The 16,977-nt window shown below is 39.2% G+C and overlaps 1 protein-coding gene across 7 annotated transcripts; it reads right to left on the bottom strand.

Annotated features, from left to right (window-relative positions):
• Positions 1-1,676: 1,676 nt before the first annotated feature.
• il15l (interleukin 15, like) lies at positions 1,677-16,800 on the bottom strand. 7 transcript variants are annotated; one of them, XM_087174932.1, is made up of 5 exons: positions 16,732-16,800; positions 13,495-13,860; positions 10,230-10,277; positions 6,136-6,273; positions 1,677-4,324 (listed from the first exon to the last, which is right to left on the bottom strand). In XM_087174932.1, the coding sequence occupies exons 2-5, from the start codon at positions 13,690-13,692 to the stop codon at positions 4,217-4,219; spliced, it is 492 nt and encodes a 163-aa protein (XP_087031058.1). In that variant the 5' UTR covers positions 13,693-13,860; positions 16,732-16,800; the 3' UTR covers positions 1,677-4,216. The 7 variants fall into 7 exon arrangements, with proteins under 7 accessions (XP_087031058.1, XP_087031059.1, XP_087031061.1 ...); XM_087174933.1 differs by lacking the exon at positions 16,732-16,800 and adding an exon at positions 15,307-15,828; XM_087174935.1 differs by lacking the exon at positions 16,732-16,800 and having other exon boundaries at positions 10,230-10,274; positions 13,495-14,480.
• Between the last annotated feature and the right edge of the window lie 177 nt (positions 16,801-16,977).

Genomic DNA, 16,977 nt, shown 5'->3' with positions numbered 1-16,977 from the left:
GTGGGAGAGAGAGGTACGTTCTATCAAATCTGGCCTCCAAGTCTCGGTGGGCAGTCAATCCGGATCAGAAGATGTTTTGTACACAGCTTTAGTGGAAGTAGAAGGGATCTTAAACTCGAAGCCACTGGGATACGTGTCATCTGATGTAGCTGATCTGGACCCCATTACTCCAAACATCCTGCTGATGGGGCGGCAGGATGCGGCTCTGCCTCAGGTGGTCTACACTCCAGCAGGTATGGGGCGGCGTAGATGGCGACACTGTCAGACACTAGTGGATCAGTTTTGGCTTCAGTTCACAAGGAACTACTTGCCGAATCGGCAAAGGTGGCAATGGTCATCAAAGAACATCTCTGTGGACTCTGTCGTGCTAATCATTGACCCATCACTTCCAAGGGCTCAATGGCCGATGACGATACCGAAGACACTTGAAGAATCCCCAGTTTTACACATTTACAAGGCAAATGTGGGGGCGGCTGTTAAGAATTCTTCAAGTTAAAGGACATTTGTGTATTCATGCTTTTATTTTGAAGTGAGTATTTTATTATGAAGACGGTTTAAGCAGCTCCTCTTCCTTTTATTACGTTCTCCACTCGACATGATTACAGCGTTGCAGCAGTCACTGACGATGTAAGTTGTGTTCATAGTGATGTAAAATGAGAGTGTACTTGTTACTTACCTCTCCTAATTGTGTTGTTTAGCGGCTGGTGCATATTTACACTCTTTGAGATGTCAGTTTTTCCTTGTAAGCAAGATCGCGATTTAGCATCATTTAGGCTAACTGAGTTGTTTATATATCAGTTAACTTTTATATTACTCTCATTTCGCATGTATATGTTACATGATTCAGGGTTAAAGCCACGCTTATAAATATTCGATGAGTGAAACTGATATAAATGTATTTTATTTACTGTGAAGTGTTTATTTACTGTATTTAATTTACAGAAGTATACGATGGTAACTCAGTCTTTTATTTCTTGTTATTTATTTTCAGAAACTGCTCTATACCAGAATGCATCGTTGTACCAATACAGTTCTAAAGTAAACAATCAAAACTCTGCTGATGTCCTGTGTGCTTTCTGACCGAAGCCCTGCAGTGGTCAATTAAGCAAATATCAGCATTAGAGGTCGCACTCCTCAACAGTCGTTTTCAAACACCATTTTAAAGTGGAAATATGTTGGTGTGGACATATGGACCTCATGCTCTCCCTACACTTGCTATCAGTAAGGCTGCTGTAACTATGGTTACTATGGCTACTTCTGTCAACTATGGTAACCTGTGGCTGACCTTGTGTGTAGCCACAAACTGAATAAAAGAATACAAACTAACTGAGAAAGAACAGACTTCAAGGAAGAAATTATTTCACAGTCTCCTCCACAGAAACTGTCTCTGAACAGCCATGTGTCTGCAGCTGACCGCAAAAACTTACTTCTGTTGAGTCTGCTCCACAAAAGCTTCTGTGCATGGAACAAGACCACCTGGTCAAACACACCTGAAAGTCTGTAACATTGCAACATAGCCTCAGAAGGTCAGAGCATTCTTTGTGACAAAGATGTCTCTTGGACATAAATGAGGCTCTGCAGAGAAGCTTTCTTTCTGGTACCTGGTAAATCCCCCAGTGTTTCCAATAAATTTCCAAACCTAAATATGTCACCACAGTTTCATAATGAAATGAAGATTTATTCACACTTCACTTTATTCACATCATGTAACATCAAATATTTCTAACATTGTGATTTGTTTCACTCAGAGCACTGATTCACTCAACCCTTCTTTGCCCCTCAGAGTGCACAGAGCTTGAGCCTTTGTCAGGACTGGACTCACTGGTCAGGACTGGGCTCACTGGTCAGTCACAATATGTGTCAACTGACCACAAATAGAATTGAATTCTGTGTGAAACACTGTTATAATAGCAATACACCAAGGTGCAAGTATGCCTGGCTTTTTGAAGGGAATGGGAGATGGCACTGATTTGTTTATTGGATGTTACACCCAAAACACTCCCATGAATAATTAAGACATTTAAGTACAACCCTTTTGAACCATGCTCCTGGAGCAATGACTGTTTTTTTTCCACCACTGAAATAGCAAAAGTTATGGTGGCCCTGAAAGCTCAACACACTGCAACTTAAGAAAACATATGCAAATACACAAACGTGCTATCAATTTGACATACATGTGCTGCAAATATACAAAACACAAGGGAAGTGTTTCCAGGGTACACTAAAAGTGATGAGCCTGCCTGGGACTTGCTTGGACTTTTGAAGTTAAAAGCATTGAACAACAAGTGTGTCCCCACTTGATCACTTATTTCTTTTAAAGTAATTTTTTGCCTTAATTCTGAGAGAGAGAGAGAGAGAGAGAGAGAGCGAGAAACGAGACAGAGAGAGAGAGCGAGCAAGCAAAAGTGAAGTCAGGGAGTGAGAGAGAGATAGAGAGAAGTCAGTGAGTGATAGAGAGAGAGAGAGAGAGAGAGGGTTATACGGCTGATAGCTCGAACCCGGATGGCTGCGGTTAGGATTACAATTGTGTCCCCCGGAAACACTTCCGTTGTGTTGTAGGACTGAATTTGCAGCACATTTGTTTATTTTCATGTGCTGTGATGTTTTGCAGCTCATGTGTTGTCAAATTGATGAAGATGTTTTCTGAATGTGTTTGTGTTTTGTCTATTTGCATGTGTTTTCTTAAGTTGCAGTTTGTTGAGCTCTCAGGGCCACCTTACAAAAGTGACTTGGACACTCCCTAAATGCATTTATGCCATGAGCTTTAGAACAATGAAATAGAGCCCCATGCGTCTCAGTGAGCTACACTGAATGTAAACAGAAGCTTCTCTGGTTGTGCGGTGTGCAGCTAAGCTCAGGGTCACCCTAACCGGACCTTTGTGAAAATGGCTGCAAGATCCAGGAAGAACACCGACACTGTGGGTGGTGAAAAAAAGAATAAAATCAACATCATCACCCTATACATGTCTGGATTATCTGAGAAACTTGGGAGGATCTTTAACAAGCACCAAATCTCTGTGTTTTTCAAACCCAGAAACACACTTAGACAAAAACTGGTCTGTCTAAAAGACTGTACACCACACACTCACACAAGTCATCTAGTATGGGCAGTCCTATGCAGGGAGGAATGCACAGAACTACACATCAGTGAGACTTGACAGACACTTGGCTCTGTTGTCTGTTCTTGGTTTGAAGGCAACATTTACATTTCTCCTCCTTTCAATAATAAAAAGAATAACACAAAATTACAGAGAAATGACTAATAGCTGTTCCATAATAAGGACAGCTGCCTCTGTTTCTTTAAAACAATTTTAAAATGAATCCATCCACAAATTCCAAACATGCTTAATGTTTTCATGAAAAAAAATCCATGTAGCTGTTTAATTCCAGCAGCTGTAGTATGTTAGGTTTGGTATTGTGCAGACACTCTTTTGTATCTATTGTAAACTGACTCCATGACCCTATAGTTATTCTTGACTCTGTTGGCAGTTGTTGTCTCTGCTCCAACAAAAGTCTCTGGTAATGGTCAAATACTAGGCACACTGGTCCCCTGTAATGAGTGGGGATCTGAAGTGGGGCCTGTAAATGAGGACACGGTCTAACCTTCAGTAGATTTTCTGGGGTGTTCCTTAGATGATTTGTGTTTAAAGCTGGAGTTTCAATCAAATTCAAATAAAATACAATGGCACAAATCTGTTTGAATTAAGCTTTAACATTTGTAACTTAACTTATGAACAATTTAAAACTGGGATATGTACATGTTGTCTGAAAATGAGGCAAGCAGCAATAGATACAGAACGATGAAGTGACTGACTATGGATCTCAAATACCAGATGGAGCTTACTGACTTTTCTACCTTACTGTTCACCAGTTACTTGATCCTGGTCAGTACAGACACTGGACTACAGAGAGCAACAGAGTTTTCTTGATCTTTTAATAAGAGAATTCATGATAATTATCTACAGCTGGCTTCACCTGAGATGTTTGTCATTTTAGAAAGCTGAATGGACAGTGCTGGCTTTAAATGAGAAGCTGCTACCTGAATGTTCTGTGCATTGCCCATTAACATCCAGCTGCAAATTAAATACCAGTGAAAAGCTCAGACATCATGCATACAATACTTCATTTGTGCTCAGGTGATATAAAGAGTTTATTAAGAGGAAATGTGGCCATGAGGTCCCTTCGAAATGTCCTTTGGGGGAGCTTTGTTGAGCAGTTAACAGTACTGCTCGTTTATAAACTGAAGAGTGGAAAGAAGATCTTTGAGGAACTTTTCTGCATTTTGCTCCTTGAACAGCTCACACTGACGACACTCTGACTCTGTCTGTGGAGGAGAAGAGAGACAGGAACGCAGACGTGTTATTGTTCACAGAAGAAAGGTGTTCAAACCATAACCATAACGTACAACTCTCCCAAATTGTTTTTAACCCTACACACCAAGGACATAGTGTCACCCACTCTTAGTTTTCATGTTGGAGTAATGCAGTTCTCGGTTTAAGTCCTCTTCTATGGTAAGCCATGACACAAATGCAAAAGCCACAACACAAATGCAAAGCCACAACATTTGTGTTTTGGCTTTTGTATTTATTTTGTGTTGCTTTTGTGTCTGTGAACCACAGACTCTTCTCTACAGCGTCTACATTAATGGTCTGCATTCAGCATGTGTTGGAGCTGATGTTCCCATGTATGCAGATAATACAGTAATAGACGTGAACTTTAAAAAACAGTTAAGTTGCTCTTAAACACACACATATGGGAATGGGAAATGTCACTAAGTGGCTGGCAGTTTCTTTATTGCATCATAACGTAACAATATCTGTATCATTAGTCTGTACATTTTTCTCAAGGGGGACAGGTGATGTCCTTCATCAATGTTGTTTTTTATGTATTGGGGAGAAGATACAAGTGATTTCCAACTTAAATATGTTGGTGTCATCTTAGACTCTACTGGTTAATCATGTTGTGGGAAAACTCTAATTTAACCGTGACAATTTCCAATTGCTTGTTTTATACAAACTACTGTGAACAGCTGTTTTGGTGAATTACTCAACTTTTAAAATGAAACCATATATTTGTGAAGTGTTTATGTCTTAAATATTTATGGGCTTGTTGCTGAGAGCCACAGAGGGAAGTCAGAAAGTGTTGGGATTTGGCTGTGTGTTGATTTAGCTCTGTACATATGATTTGTTTAAATTAAGAAAAATACATAATATTGCGAACCTTATCGTTTAAGTATCAAAATGTATTTTTTTGCCATCTTATTAGGGGTCTAAACGCAAAGGGGTAGAACTATTCTTTTTGCCTCATTTTATTATTAATATAATTTAATCATTTAATCCTTATCTGCCGCAACTCAAATTCTCATGAGCTGAAATGATTCAGAAACACAAAACTTGGCCCAATAACTACAAATGTGAATGTGCTTCCCAAGAAATATGAGCCCTATCCATCCAACAGTTTTGGAAAGGTCCCATCACATTGTTTGTGTGATTCATTTGCTCAGTGTGCTCTACAAAAAAAGCCTTGGTTCATGAAAGGCTGCCATAATGGGTTTTTCATCGTTCAAATTTCTTGAAAAACACATTTTTGACATCTCCTCCTAAACCGTAGATCCGATTGCTATCAAATTTTATGTAGGTCATCATTGGACCCTGCTTGTCAAACATTGCATAAAGCTTGTTTATATCTTATAATTAGTTAGTTAGTTTTCAATATACTGACCAGTAAACATCACAAGGGGCAGGGCTTTGCAGTGAATTGGCCATAACTCATTAAAGATTTGTCCAATCATCATGAATCTTGCTAGATATCTTCAGGCGGAGTTTGGGAATAGGCCCACAAAGCATTTTGAGCCTGAACCATAGGGGGTGCCACAAATACCAAAAATGTGTACCTCAAAACCTGGTAAACAAGTTCTCATCAAATTTGGTGAATATGATTTGGTGAGTATTGACTCAAATCTGAAGCTGTACAATTTCTTTATAAGTGGATTTACATAACAACTATTAAATCGCTCTATATCTTAATATAAAAAATATGACGAAATTACTTGTAATTTGAATAGTTTTAATTCATTTTGAAGCGCTCACTCTTGATCACCCACAATGACACACATCCAACCTCCTCCCTTCTAACCTGGTTGAAGGACGTCGCAAGTTCCCCAAGCAAGATGTTCAGTTTGAATTTGGGAATATTATCGAAGGTTTTCCACTCATCGGTGAGGACTTTAATTTCAGCAGCAAAACATTTGAAGGTGGAGCTGGGGCACTTCTGCTGGAGACAGGGAGAGAGAGAGAGAGAGAGAGAGAGAGAGAGAGAGAGAGAGATTTGATGGCATCAAGACAACAACCACAACCTCACTGCACAAAGTTTGTTCTTCTTAATGAACCATAGTGTTTTATAAAGTTGGAGACTTATTTCATACAGTCGGTTTTAAAGGCTCCGTTCACCCAAATCAAACAAAACAACTCCTCCCTTACCTGTATCTGTCTCTAGCCATACATATGGCTTTGCTTTTATTTCCCAGCCCTATTGCCAGATAATCCATCATGACAATGTGAAAACGTGGTTTTAGAAATTTCTACAAATTTATGAAAATGAAAAAATGAAATCTCTCATTTACAAAAGTATTCAGACTCTTTGCTGTGGTCAGCTGCTTCCTGTTTACTTTAATTGTACTTGAGATGTGTTTAGAAGTCTGGAGTCCACCTGTGGTGAACTGAGCTGATTGGACAGTTTAGAAAAGGCTCACAGCTGTGTGTATAAGGTCCCAGAGTTCACACTGCTTGTTTTTGTAAATAAAAATGGATGTAGCCTCTGTGACGTCACCTACAGGTTTCTGAAGAGTTCTGAAAGTTTTGAAGCTCAGAGTGAGCTGCTCCACCGTCAGCATCTTGGCAGTGTCTGACTCCACCCCTAACTACTGGCTAATCCAAAAATGATCAAAGAGGTGGGGCATGTGTGGAGCAGAGACTTTGGTGCATGCTGGTTTGTGGCAAGCATACCTCACCCACCCAAGCTCATCCACCTGTCACTCAAAGAGGCCTCTCAATTATACATAACTCTGAAGTCTTAATAAAATGTAAACACCTAAACTGTTTTTTGTACCAGGCTGTAAACATGTTTATTTCTGCTGTAAAGTTGGACATTTCAACATGGGTCTATAGGGATTTACTCACTGTTGGAGCCAGGCTCTAGTGGTCATTAGAGGAACTGCAGTTTTTGGTACTTGCGGCTTGGTCAAGACAAAAACCATTCAAGTCCAAACAAGTCTCTGTAGACCTCTGTGATAAAACCGTAGTGAGACAAAGATCATGTCAAGAGTATAAATCCACCTTCCTGTACCCAGGAGAACAGTGGCGTCAATCATTGTGACATGGAAGAAGTCTGGAAGCCTCTTCTAGAGTTGGCCGTCCAGCAAAATTGAGTAACAAAAGGGGCCTTGGTGAGGGAGGTGACCAGGAACCCAATGTTCCCACTAATAGTTTCAGAAGCTCTCTGCAGAGATGGAGAACCTGGAGGAAGGACGGCCATCTCAGTAGCTCTCCATCAGTCAGGTCTTTATGGTGGAGAGATGACTTTGAGTTAAAGGCACATGACAGCCTGCTGGAGGTTGTCAAACAACATTTAAAGTACTCTGAGAGTATGAGAAAAAAGATTCTGGGGTCTGATGACACAAAAAATGAACCCTTTAGACAGAGTTCGAAACACTTTTTCTGGTGAACACCAGGCACTGCTCATCACCTGGCTACGGTGAAGCAAGGTAGTGGGGTGGCAGCATCATGCTATGGGGGGCCTTCTCAGTGGCTAGACACTGTGAGACTGTTCAGGATTTAGGGAAGGATGAATGCAGCCAAATTCAGGGAGGTTCTTAAAGAAAACCTGCTCCGGAGTGCAGACACTGCTGGCAGCAGGACAGGCAAGAGGGGAAGTTCAGTGACGATTCAGGCTTACAGATCGATGGGTGTACAAGCAGGCAGACAGGCACAGACAACAGATTAGTAAACAGATGGGGGAACATAGGAAAACACAAGGGAACATAAACAGATGAATACGAGCTGGTGACAGGGGCAGGTTTAAATACTGACTGATGATGAGGTGATGAGGAAACTAGAATAGAAATAGAAATGGATGTGTGAGTGTGAGGGGAAGGAATCCAAAGGTATTAGAACGTTAGAAGATATGAGAAACCCACATGAGAGAAAATTGAAAACGTTTGCTAATCTTAAAACTGCATAAGTTATTGAATATAGCTAGATTTCTGAAAATATATACAAATAAGATCACAATTGGCCAAATATCTCTATGTCATACCCAGGTTGACAAATATTGAGTCTAAACCAGAATCAATGGTCAAACAGAAGGTCAAAACTGCATCGAAATTATACACATTGATGAAGAAAACACCAGGAGGAAATTGGGATGCAGATCAAAGAAACTGGGAAACCGACTTTAGGATATCCTTGGAAACTGAAGAATGGGGTCGTGTCTGGAAAACACTTCACAAGGTATCTAAATATGGTCAATTATAATTGTGTGCATAGAACATATTTCACTCCTGTTTGATTTCACAAGATGGGTGAATCATGTGGGCTTGCACTAAATAAAACCTCCAGGGAAACTGTTACACAATCTTTGGGAAAGGTCATTGACTTCATTTGCCTTTTTAAATACACTGTCACAGGAACTGGTTCCAAACACAAAAAACTAATTTTAACAACCGGGTGCATGAGAGCTAACAGACTGATAGCAGCAAACTGGCAGGACGAGCTTATCAAGTTTACAATGAGGAGCAATTGTGAAAGGTCATAATCGACATTGCTCTAAACTACATATAATCCCAGTAGTAATTTTTACTGCCTAATTTCTGTTAGAAAAACCAATAGAGGTTTAAGTAAAAAAAAAAAATGCACCAGAGTTCACATGGAGGTGACCTGGACTCCAGGGGCCAGATGCATAAAGCTCTGCGTAGATTCATGACTTAAACTATGTGACGCACAAAACCAGAAATATTCATACACATTCTTTTCATCAGAATTATAATGTAACATGCAATGTAAGATGGAAGCCATCTTGTACAATACCAACCATATTCTCCACAACATTCTGGCAGGACAGAGAAGCAGCTACAGCTGCAGCAAACATCTCATCTCACTGCGCTGCAGAACAGAGAGGTTCAGGAGATCCTTTGTTCCCACTGCCATCAGGCAAAACCTCAGCAAAAGGAAGTGGACTAATCTAATTATTATTGTTCATTTGTTATTAACTGATTTTATTATTATTAATATTATCAACAATGAGCTAATGGACACATGAATTTCCCCTAAGAGATAAATAAAGTATCTATCGATCTATCTATCTATCTATCTATCATCTATCTATCTATCTATCTATCTATCTATCTATCTATCTATCTATCTATCTATCTATCTATCTATCTAAAGCCGTGCGTTCGCATGGTTCTGCTTTATAAATCTCACTCAGAGAGAAATTGGGCTCATCTATACGAGCCTTGTTTCCAGTCCCACAATTAACCATAAATGGATGAATATACTCCCTTAATTAATCAGCTTCTATAAAAAAAAAAACGTCTCCACCAAGTGATCAGACATAGAGAAGACAGACGAGAAAGCACAATTTCACCAATTGTGAAACTGAGTACAAACACAATTATTTCTGTCTTTGAATGTAAAATTATTACTGATGTGTAAAGAGGAAAAATTTATAATGACGATAATGAATTCAAGCTCTGTATAGTTGTTTTTATTTTATGTTAAATTACTTGTCTCGGCTTATTTTGTATTTTCACTTCACTGTAACTTCACTTTGGAAAACCGTGTGTTCACATGTTCAAAGGAATTAGTCAGGTGACACATTCTGTGTTTATAAATACCAGTTTATGTGCATGATTTTTGTGCGTATGCATCATTTATGCATCCAGCTCCTGGTCAGGTGTGAAAAGGTGTTTTTTTCTTCTGTTTGTAAACAGCAGGTGATGTAGGTAATGTAAGTAATATTCACTTTTTTGTTATTGTTCTTAAAAAACAGATTGAGAAAAGTAAGTGATTTTTTTTTTGTTTGTGCTGTGGATGAACCAAAGTTACACAGATGATGACCTTTGTCTTTGTGAGTGCGTGTACAGTAGAGTCAGATATCAGGAGAAGATAAGATAAACAGGAGAGGAAGACAGCAGAGTGAGTAATGACTCAGGGCTTTGAGGAAGCTCATACCTGGTAGTCTGTGAGATTGGGCGTGTACAGTCTGCTGTTCAACCACTTCTGAGGGGAAAGAGAAAGTTATCTTTGGATGTGCACAGTCACAGTATATACGTATAGTAGAATTATAATTGTAATAAAGTCTAAAAGGTAATACAGGTTTGTAGCGTGGCCGAAAGGAGCAAAGGTACTCCAATGGCCCAAATTACTTCCATCAGGAGTAAAGAGCTGCAAATTCAGAAACAATGCAGATTCAAAAACGCGTGCAAATGCAAAAAAAACCACAAGAATGGAAATATGCTGCGAATGACTAAAAGTGCGACAGGAAGACAAACCAAACACAAGAACAGCAAACATGAATGCAACAGAAAAACGCTGCACATCCAGACAAATAGATGGAAGAGCTCCAGGCCTTTAAGGGGAGCTCTAAGTGGAACACCTTGAGCATAAGCATGAGCTTCAACCCAAGACACCAGACCTATGGCTGAACATTTGACCAAACGAGAGAGTATGAGGGAAGAGAGGCAGCGACATATAAAGGTGATAAAAGGCGATAGAAAGATTTGTGTACTTGTTTACATTTGGCCGTAGTTCTTAAGCCATATGACACTCGAGGTCATGACGTTGTACTGAATATCAGCACAGCTGTGATTTGGTCATAGGCACAAGGCTGCAGGCCAAGTACTGCAGAGAATCACAGCCTTGCTGATAATGAGTGCAACGTCATGACGTCGAGTGTGATATGGCTTTTAAACAACAGTTCTACAAGCGCCATATTAGTTAAATAAGAAACAACAGATAATGATGTGTTTGCTTATTTGTCATTTATTTGGCTATGCCAACACAAATAGTTCTGTAACTGGACTGGTATTGGACTGTTGCTAAGCAACACATAAACATTTTCCTGACCTGCAAAGTGCACACTAGCTTGCTACTTTGTCTATACGTTAGCTCAGGTGTGTGCTGAAGTATCCATGCTTCTTCTCTTCATCCTCTGACGACAAGACATCATTTAATTCTGTTATTTCTGGAAAGAATTTTCATCTTTGCAAAGTTTGTTACAATCTAAGATAGATAACGACCGTTAATGTAATGCTCATTAATGGTTAATAGAACACCTTTGAAGCGGAGTGATACATTTAGTTAAAATTCCCAGTGCTGTTGTACTCTATATCAGCACTCATGGAATGACTCTTGTCCAATGAAATTACTTGTTTTGAACTACCTGTTGTATAAAATATTATAAAAGAGCAACAGATAATGTAGCAAGCATTAGCGTGCATATATACAGTCTACAGGTGTTCCACTTAGAGCTCCCCCTAGAGGCCTGGCGCTCTTCTATTGTGTTGTCTGGATGTGCAGCATTTTTTCTGTTGCATTTGTTTTGGGGGTTCATGTGTTTATGTTGCACCGTCTTCCTGCAGCTTGTTTTTTTTTTCATTTGTAGCATGTTTCTGTTCTTGTATTTGTTCGTATTTTTTTATATATTTTTGAATATGCATCGTTTCTGAATTTGCAGCTTGTTTCTCCTAAAGGAAGTGTTTTGGGCCGTTGCAGCTCATTGTCTGCCACTGTAGGTTTGACTATGAATATAAATTCTCAGCTCTTAAGCTATCAGCTTTCAGTTCAATGCACTGCACAGTGTGTGTGTGTGTGTGTGTCACAGTTAAGTATGACTGTATGACTGCTCATTGTTGCTGATTGGGAAATGAGGCCGTGCCTTTAATAAATCCAAATGAAAATACTTGACACACAGTCTGTTTATGAGTAAAAGCAAAGAAACACTTTTCGTAACACTATTTCTCTGTATTTTATCTATTTTACCAGCAGCTGCATGTTGGACATTCAGTTCCCAGACCTACAGACCTGAGTTTTCACTTTCATATTGTAGGAGACATGATCCCCATCACAGTGGACAACACAGTCCACTTGAGATAAAAACCTTGTTGTGATCTTTGATTCAGAACTAAATTTTAAAGCTCATGAAGGCTTCTTTCTAAATCTGCTTTTTATCAATAACTTGCTGTATATATCAAAAATATTTCATTTCTTTCTCTGAGTGACATGGAGAAACTAGTGCATGCTTTCATATCCAGCAGACCTAACTATTGTAATGCTCTCCTATCTGGTTTACCCAAAAAGGTTTTAAAGAATCTGCTTCCCGAGTCCTGACTGGCTTTTAATTAAATTTGGTTTTAGTCATTAGTTACTTTATTTTATTGTAATTATGCTGCAGTTGCATTTTATTCTATTTTATTGGTTCTTTTATTATTCATTTTCTTATGTTTTTTTGGTTGCTAATGTTATTATAGCTTTTTACATGAATTTTATTGTATCTCATTGTCACGTTTCTTACTTCATCGGTCATCTATGAAGCTCTTTTAACTGTTCTAACCTGTATGAAAAGTGCTCTACAAATAAAGTTTGATTGATTGATAAGATCTTACCTTTTTTTAGGACTCTATATACAGGCTGCCCTGCCCAAGCCATTTTACTTTAAAAATGCCCATTTCCAGATTGTTTAGGGATAGGTTCAGGGTTTTGATTGTTCTTAGAGGCTTTTGACTCAGAGCTGCGTACAGCGTTGTTTTATCTTAAAAAATTATTTAATCTATATTCTCTGTATTTTTCTAAGAAGGTGGTAGAATTAAACTTGCATTTAGAATTTATCTTTGTGACATTTGTAACAAAAACCACAGACCTGACAGAAATCAGCTCTCTTCCTGCCGGTACATGTGGCCCTGCTATCTGTCTGTCTATCCGTCTGTCTGTCTGACTCCTTCGGTGTAGCATTACCCGTTTCAGGTGTTTACCAGCCTTTCACCACTTTCAAACTATACAACAGCAACACTGCATTATTGTCTTTTATTCAAGCAGAACTCATTTCACAGCCTGAAGTTATGGTTGTTATTTGTTTTTGGTTTTTTTTGCAACTGATTTATATTAGTCACCTTCAGTAAAGATGGTAAATCATTAAACATGATTGTGGGATAATTATTTTTATCATAACATAATAAAAGCCTGGAATTATTGAAGCTTGAATTTAAAACATGAGAAAGAATCTCACTAACAGATGACTTCAGGACAGTGATGAAAAGTGACTGCACCTCTTAGTTGCTAAAGACATCTTCTAGTGTAAAATCCACAAAATTAAGACAATTTTAACTAATATTAAAACCTGCAGATGCAGCCTAGGTGTGTTATCTGAGCAGGACAGAATATGACATTTTGTGAAAAAGAATTTGCTGATTTAAAAAAAAGAAAGAAACGAAACTCATACCAAGTTGGGGGCTTTCTTGATGAGAAACTCCACCCTGAGGATGATGTCTTGGGAACAGATTCTGGCATCCGGTTGTGGTTTCAGGGAGAGCACACAGACAAAACACAGAAACACAACCTCGAGAGCTGGCCTCCCTCTCAACATGGCAAGGGCCACAATAGCATCATCTGTGTCACATTGCGTCTCACACAATGACATCCTTGTAGAGAAAAACAGCTTTGTTTTTTCCAGGATTCAGCCTGAAAGTTCAAATCCGTCACAGCTGGGAAAAATCCATGTAAAACGTCCCACTGACAGACGCAACGAGGAAATGTTCCTGTAATCCTGCAAGAGTCCTGTTGCTGATCCGAGACCAGCTCAGAAAACCTGGAAAAAAAAACAGCTGAAATCTGAACAGCATCCAACACCAAATTCCATTAAAGAAAGGACAGATTATATCATAGTTTCAACAAGTGAGTTTTCACTCCAGTTCACTTGTTTAACTTCAAAAAGCCACAGAGCAAATCAGGGCAGTAAATTCTAGAGCTGTGGAAAATGAAGAAAAGTTTCTCTCAACTAGCAGCTGATTTCATCTCCACGTGGTTGAAACAGTCTGCTCTCAGGTTGTGGGACGGAGGGATGGACAGATAGATGGATGGAGGGAAGCGTGCAGACAAGCTTCCACCCGAGAGCCAACCCGCAGCTTTACTCTTCCTTCTCCTCTCTGTCTCCCCTCTGTCACGTTTGTCTTTCTTGCCCTCGTGATTTCACTTCTTTACTCCTCCCATTCCTCCTCCTCCTCCAGGATCACATTCCCTCCTCCTTCCATCATCTATCTTGTTCTCTACCTCTCCAGCTTCTCCCGCATTTGTTATTTTTCCTCATAAAAGCAGAAATTACAGAGACATTCCTGTGAATTTGTGTGTTTGTGTGTGGTCAGAGAACAGCCCATAAATAATGCCTGTTTCAAAACTCTGCATTAAGTGTTTATAGTTTACTTCAGTCTCAGTTACTCACTGTGAAGAAGGTGTTACTCACAGAGGAAGGTGTGGTTCATATGTGGTAAAATGTTATAAACTACTGATTTATAGCAGCAAATACTTCCTAATACTACTGACAGAATTATGGTACTATCAGAACGATGTTTTAGCCATGCTATGCGGATTGTCGCTTGACACTGTGGTGCTCCAATGTACACAAACCAACAGCTCCTCTCTTCTGATTGGCTCACTGACCTGTTGTTACTAGCGCTCCAAAGAGAAGCCTGAGAGAAGAGATGTAAAACTACATTAAGATTGTTTTTGGTTCTTAAAACTTGTGCTTGCGTTGCAGCAAGATTTTTCAGGTGACACACTCCAGAACTCAGCGTTGCGTTAAGTCGATCCTGTGCAGCTCAAAGCGTCTGCGTTAGCACCACTGTGTGGACCATGTCTGCTGCTGTTTAGCGGCTAAGTAGCTTAGCAGAGCTTGTTTGACAGAGACAGCTGCTGCTGGGAACACTGACAGTGTAATGACAGAGAAGCCATTGAGCTGAGGGGAACTGCAGACCTGATCTCTCTGTTCAGTTGTTACTACAAGTGAATCTTTTCACATGGACCTAGTCATTTGACCCATTATCAATATAAATATACTGACTAGCAGCTTTAAGGAAATAATTGCTATGCTCTACAGCATGATAAAATATATAGCTTACAGGTCACAATAAATAAATTGTAATTTATCATGTACTAGATTTTATGGATGTGTGTATACAAGTCAAATGTTAAATGTTAATGTTAAACAATCACTGAATAGGTACAAATAAAAGATATCTTAGTTCAACTTTATACTCACTCTGCAGGTGTATTACATCTCCATCTGGTTTTAAATGAACAGTTGCACATTATCAGAAATACACTTCATCGCTTTCTTGCCAAGTGATTGATCCTGTTCTCACATCTGTACAGTAAATATGAAGCCACAGACATCAGCTGGTTAGCTTATCTTAGCTTAAAGACTGGAAATGGGGGAACAGCTGGACTGGCTCTGTCCAAAGGAAACAAAGTCCATCTACCAACCTCTGAAGATCACTGATTAACACCTTATACCTTGTGTGTTCAATGCGTAACATGTAAAACTGTTCTGTGGTGGACTGCAAATGTTTTCATGTTTGAAACAAAAGAGATATATTATGTAAATGAATGCAGTTTAATCAGTTGCTGGCTGTGGCTTCGTATTTACTGTACAGTCATGAGAGTGGTGTGTCATGATGTGTTCCTCAGTCCCCCTCAGCCGCTGTCTTCAGTCCATGGTTTTTCCTCAGACCTGCCATTCTCCACCACCGCCACCACCTGCAGCAGCGAACCTGGGCCTGAACCTGGTAATAGTAAAATGTCTTTCGCAGTAACCCTGTTATTGACCACACTGCTTATATGTATGCATGTGTATGTGACATGTGAAGTAGTGGTGCACAACAGAAAATAGAGCTCCCCCGAAAGCCATAGTGTAATTCGAACCCTGAGACCCACATGAATGTAGAAACAACAGAGCTGCTGTTTTATTTTTGTGACACGATCAAGAACTGAAGCCCAAATCCATACATATAGATTTCTTCTCTTTAAAGCCAGTTAGGAGTCATTATGAAGAACAAGCAGATTGTATTTCTAATTAACAATATCATCATCATAACAAAATACTATAGCCTATACATAAATGTTGTTTCACTAAATCCCCTCCCTTTGTAGAAAACACTAAAAATTAGTTTTCTCTATTAGGTTTCTCTTAATTATTATTTTAATGGCTCAACTTTCTCTATTTGTATTTTTCTTTCATGTGATCTTATTTCAACATATCAATCCTGTTTATTCTGTGGTTAGGAAAGGAGGATTCATCATCCATGTGTTATAAATAAAGTAAGTAAAAAAAATCATACTGCATATTTAAGAAAATTCAGTTCAGTTTTTGCAATGACTGATGAAATCTGGTAAACATTATACCTACTAACCATCAGCATTTTAGCGTTGTCATTGTGAGCATGTTAGCATGCAGGTGTTAGCTCATTTAGCTCAAGGAAACACTGTGTCTAATTCAGCCTCACGGAGCTGGTAGCATGACTATAGACTGATTTTCTCAGTAAACCTTTAAGGATTTCATCTCAACTACTAGAGCACCTTTATCCACAGGCATGTCTGCTAATAGAAATTCTGCACATTTTACACATATATGAAGCAGCAGGAGGTCTAATCAAAACTAAGAAATAATGTTGATTAAATCTCTTACCCAGAAAAAGCTACCGCATGAGGACAGCAGACGTGTCAGAGGAAGAAATAAAAGCAGGGGTCAAAGTCTACATGTCAGTTGCAGAACAAAAGGGAAACTGAGTTGCACTCCTCCGCAATCTCACTGATCATTTATCAACACACAGGCATTCACACTGCTGCACAAAGCGATGTATCTGATTTCAGAAAAACAAGGAAGTCACAATCAGACATGTCTTTATATGTTCCACTAAAAACAGAAAGGTCG

The sequence above is a fragment of the Seriola lalandi genome, unplaced genomic scaffold (genome assembly GCF_002814215.2).
Source record: "Seriola lalandi dorsalis isolate HSWRI2012SDOR001 ecotype SW California unplaced genomic scaffold, Sedor1 jcf7180002054399, whole genome shotgun sequence".
Classification (NCBI taxonomy): domain Eukaryota; kingdom Metazoa; phylum Chordata; class Actinopteri; order Carangiformes; family Carangidae; genus Seriola; species Seriola lalandi.
Note: the sequence above shows the minus strand (reverse complement) of the source record. Positions and strands in the feature narration are given on the sequence as shown.

Bases quoted from the DNA above. Each gene is read 5' to 3' on its own strand.
- il15l (XM_087174932.1), bottom strand. From the start codon at position 13,692: ATGTCATTGTGTGAGACGCAATGTGACACAGATGATGCTATTGTGGCC. The intron at 10,278-13,494 runs GTATGAGTTTCG...CTTTCCCCTCAG, and splicing joins TCAAGAAAGCCCCCAACTTG to AAGTGGTTGAACAGCAGACT. The intron at 6,274-10,229 runs GTATGAGCTTCC...CCCTGTCTCCAG, and splicing joins CCAATCTCACAGACTACCAG to CAGAAGTGCCCCAGCTCCAC.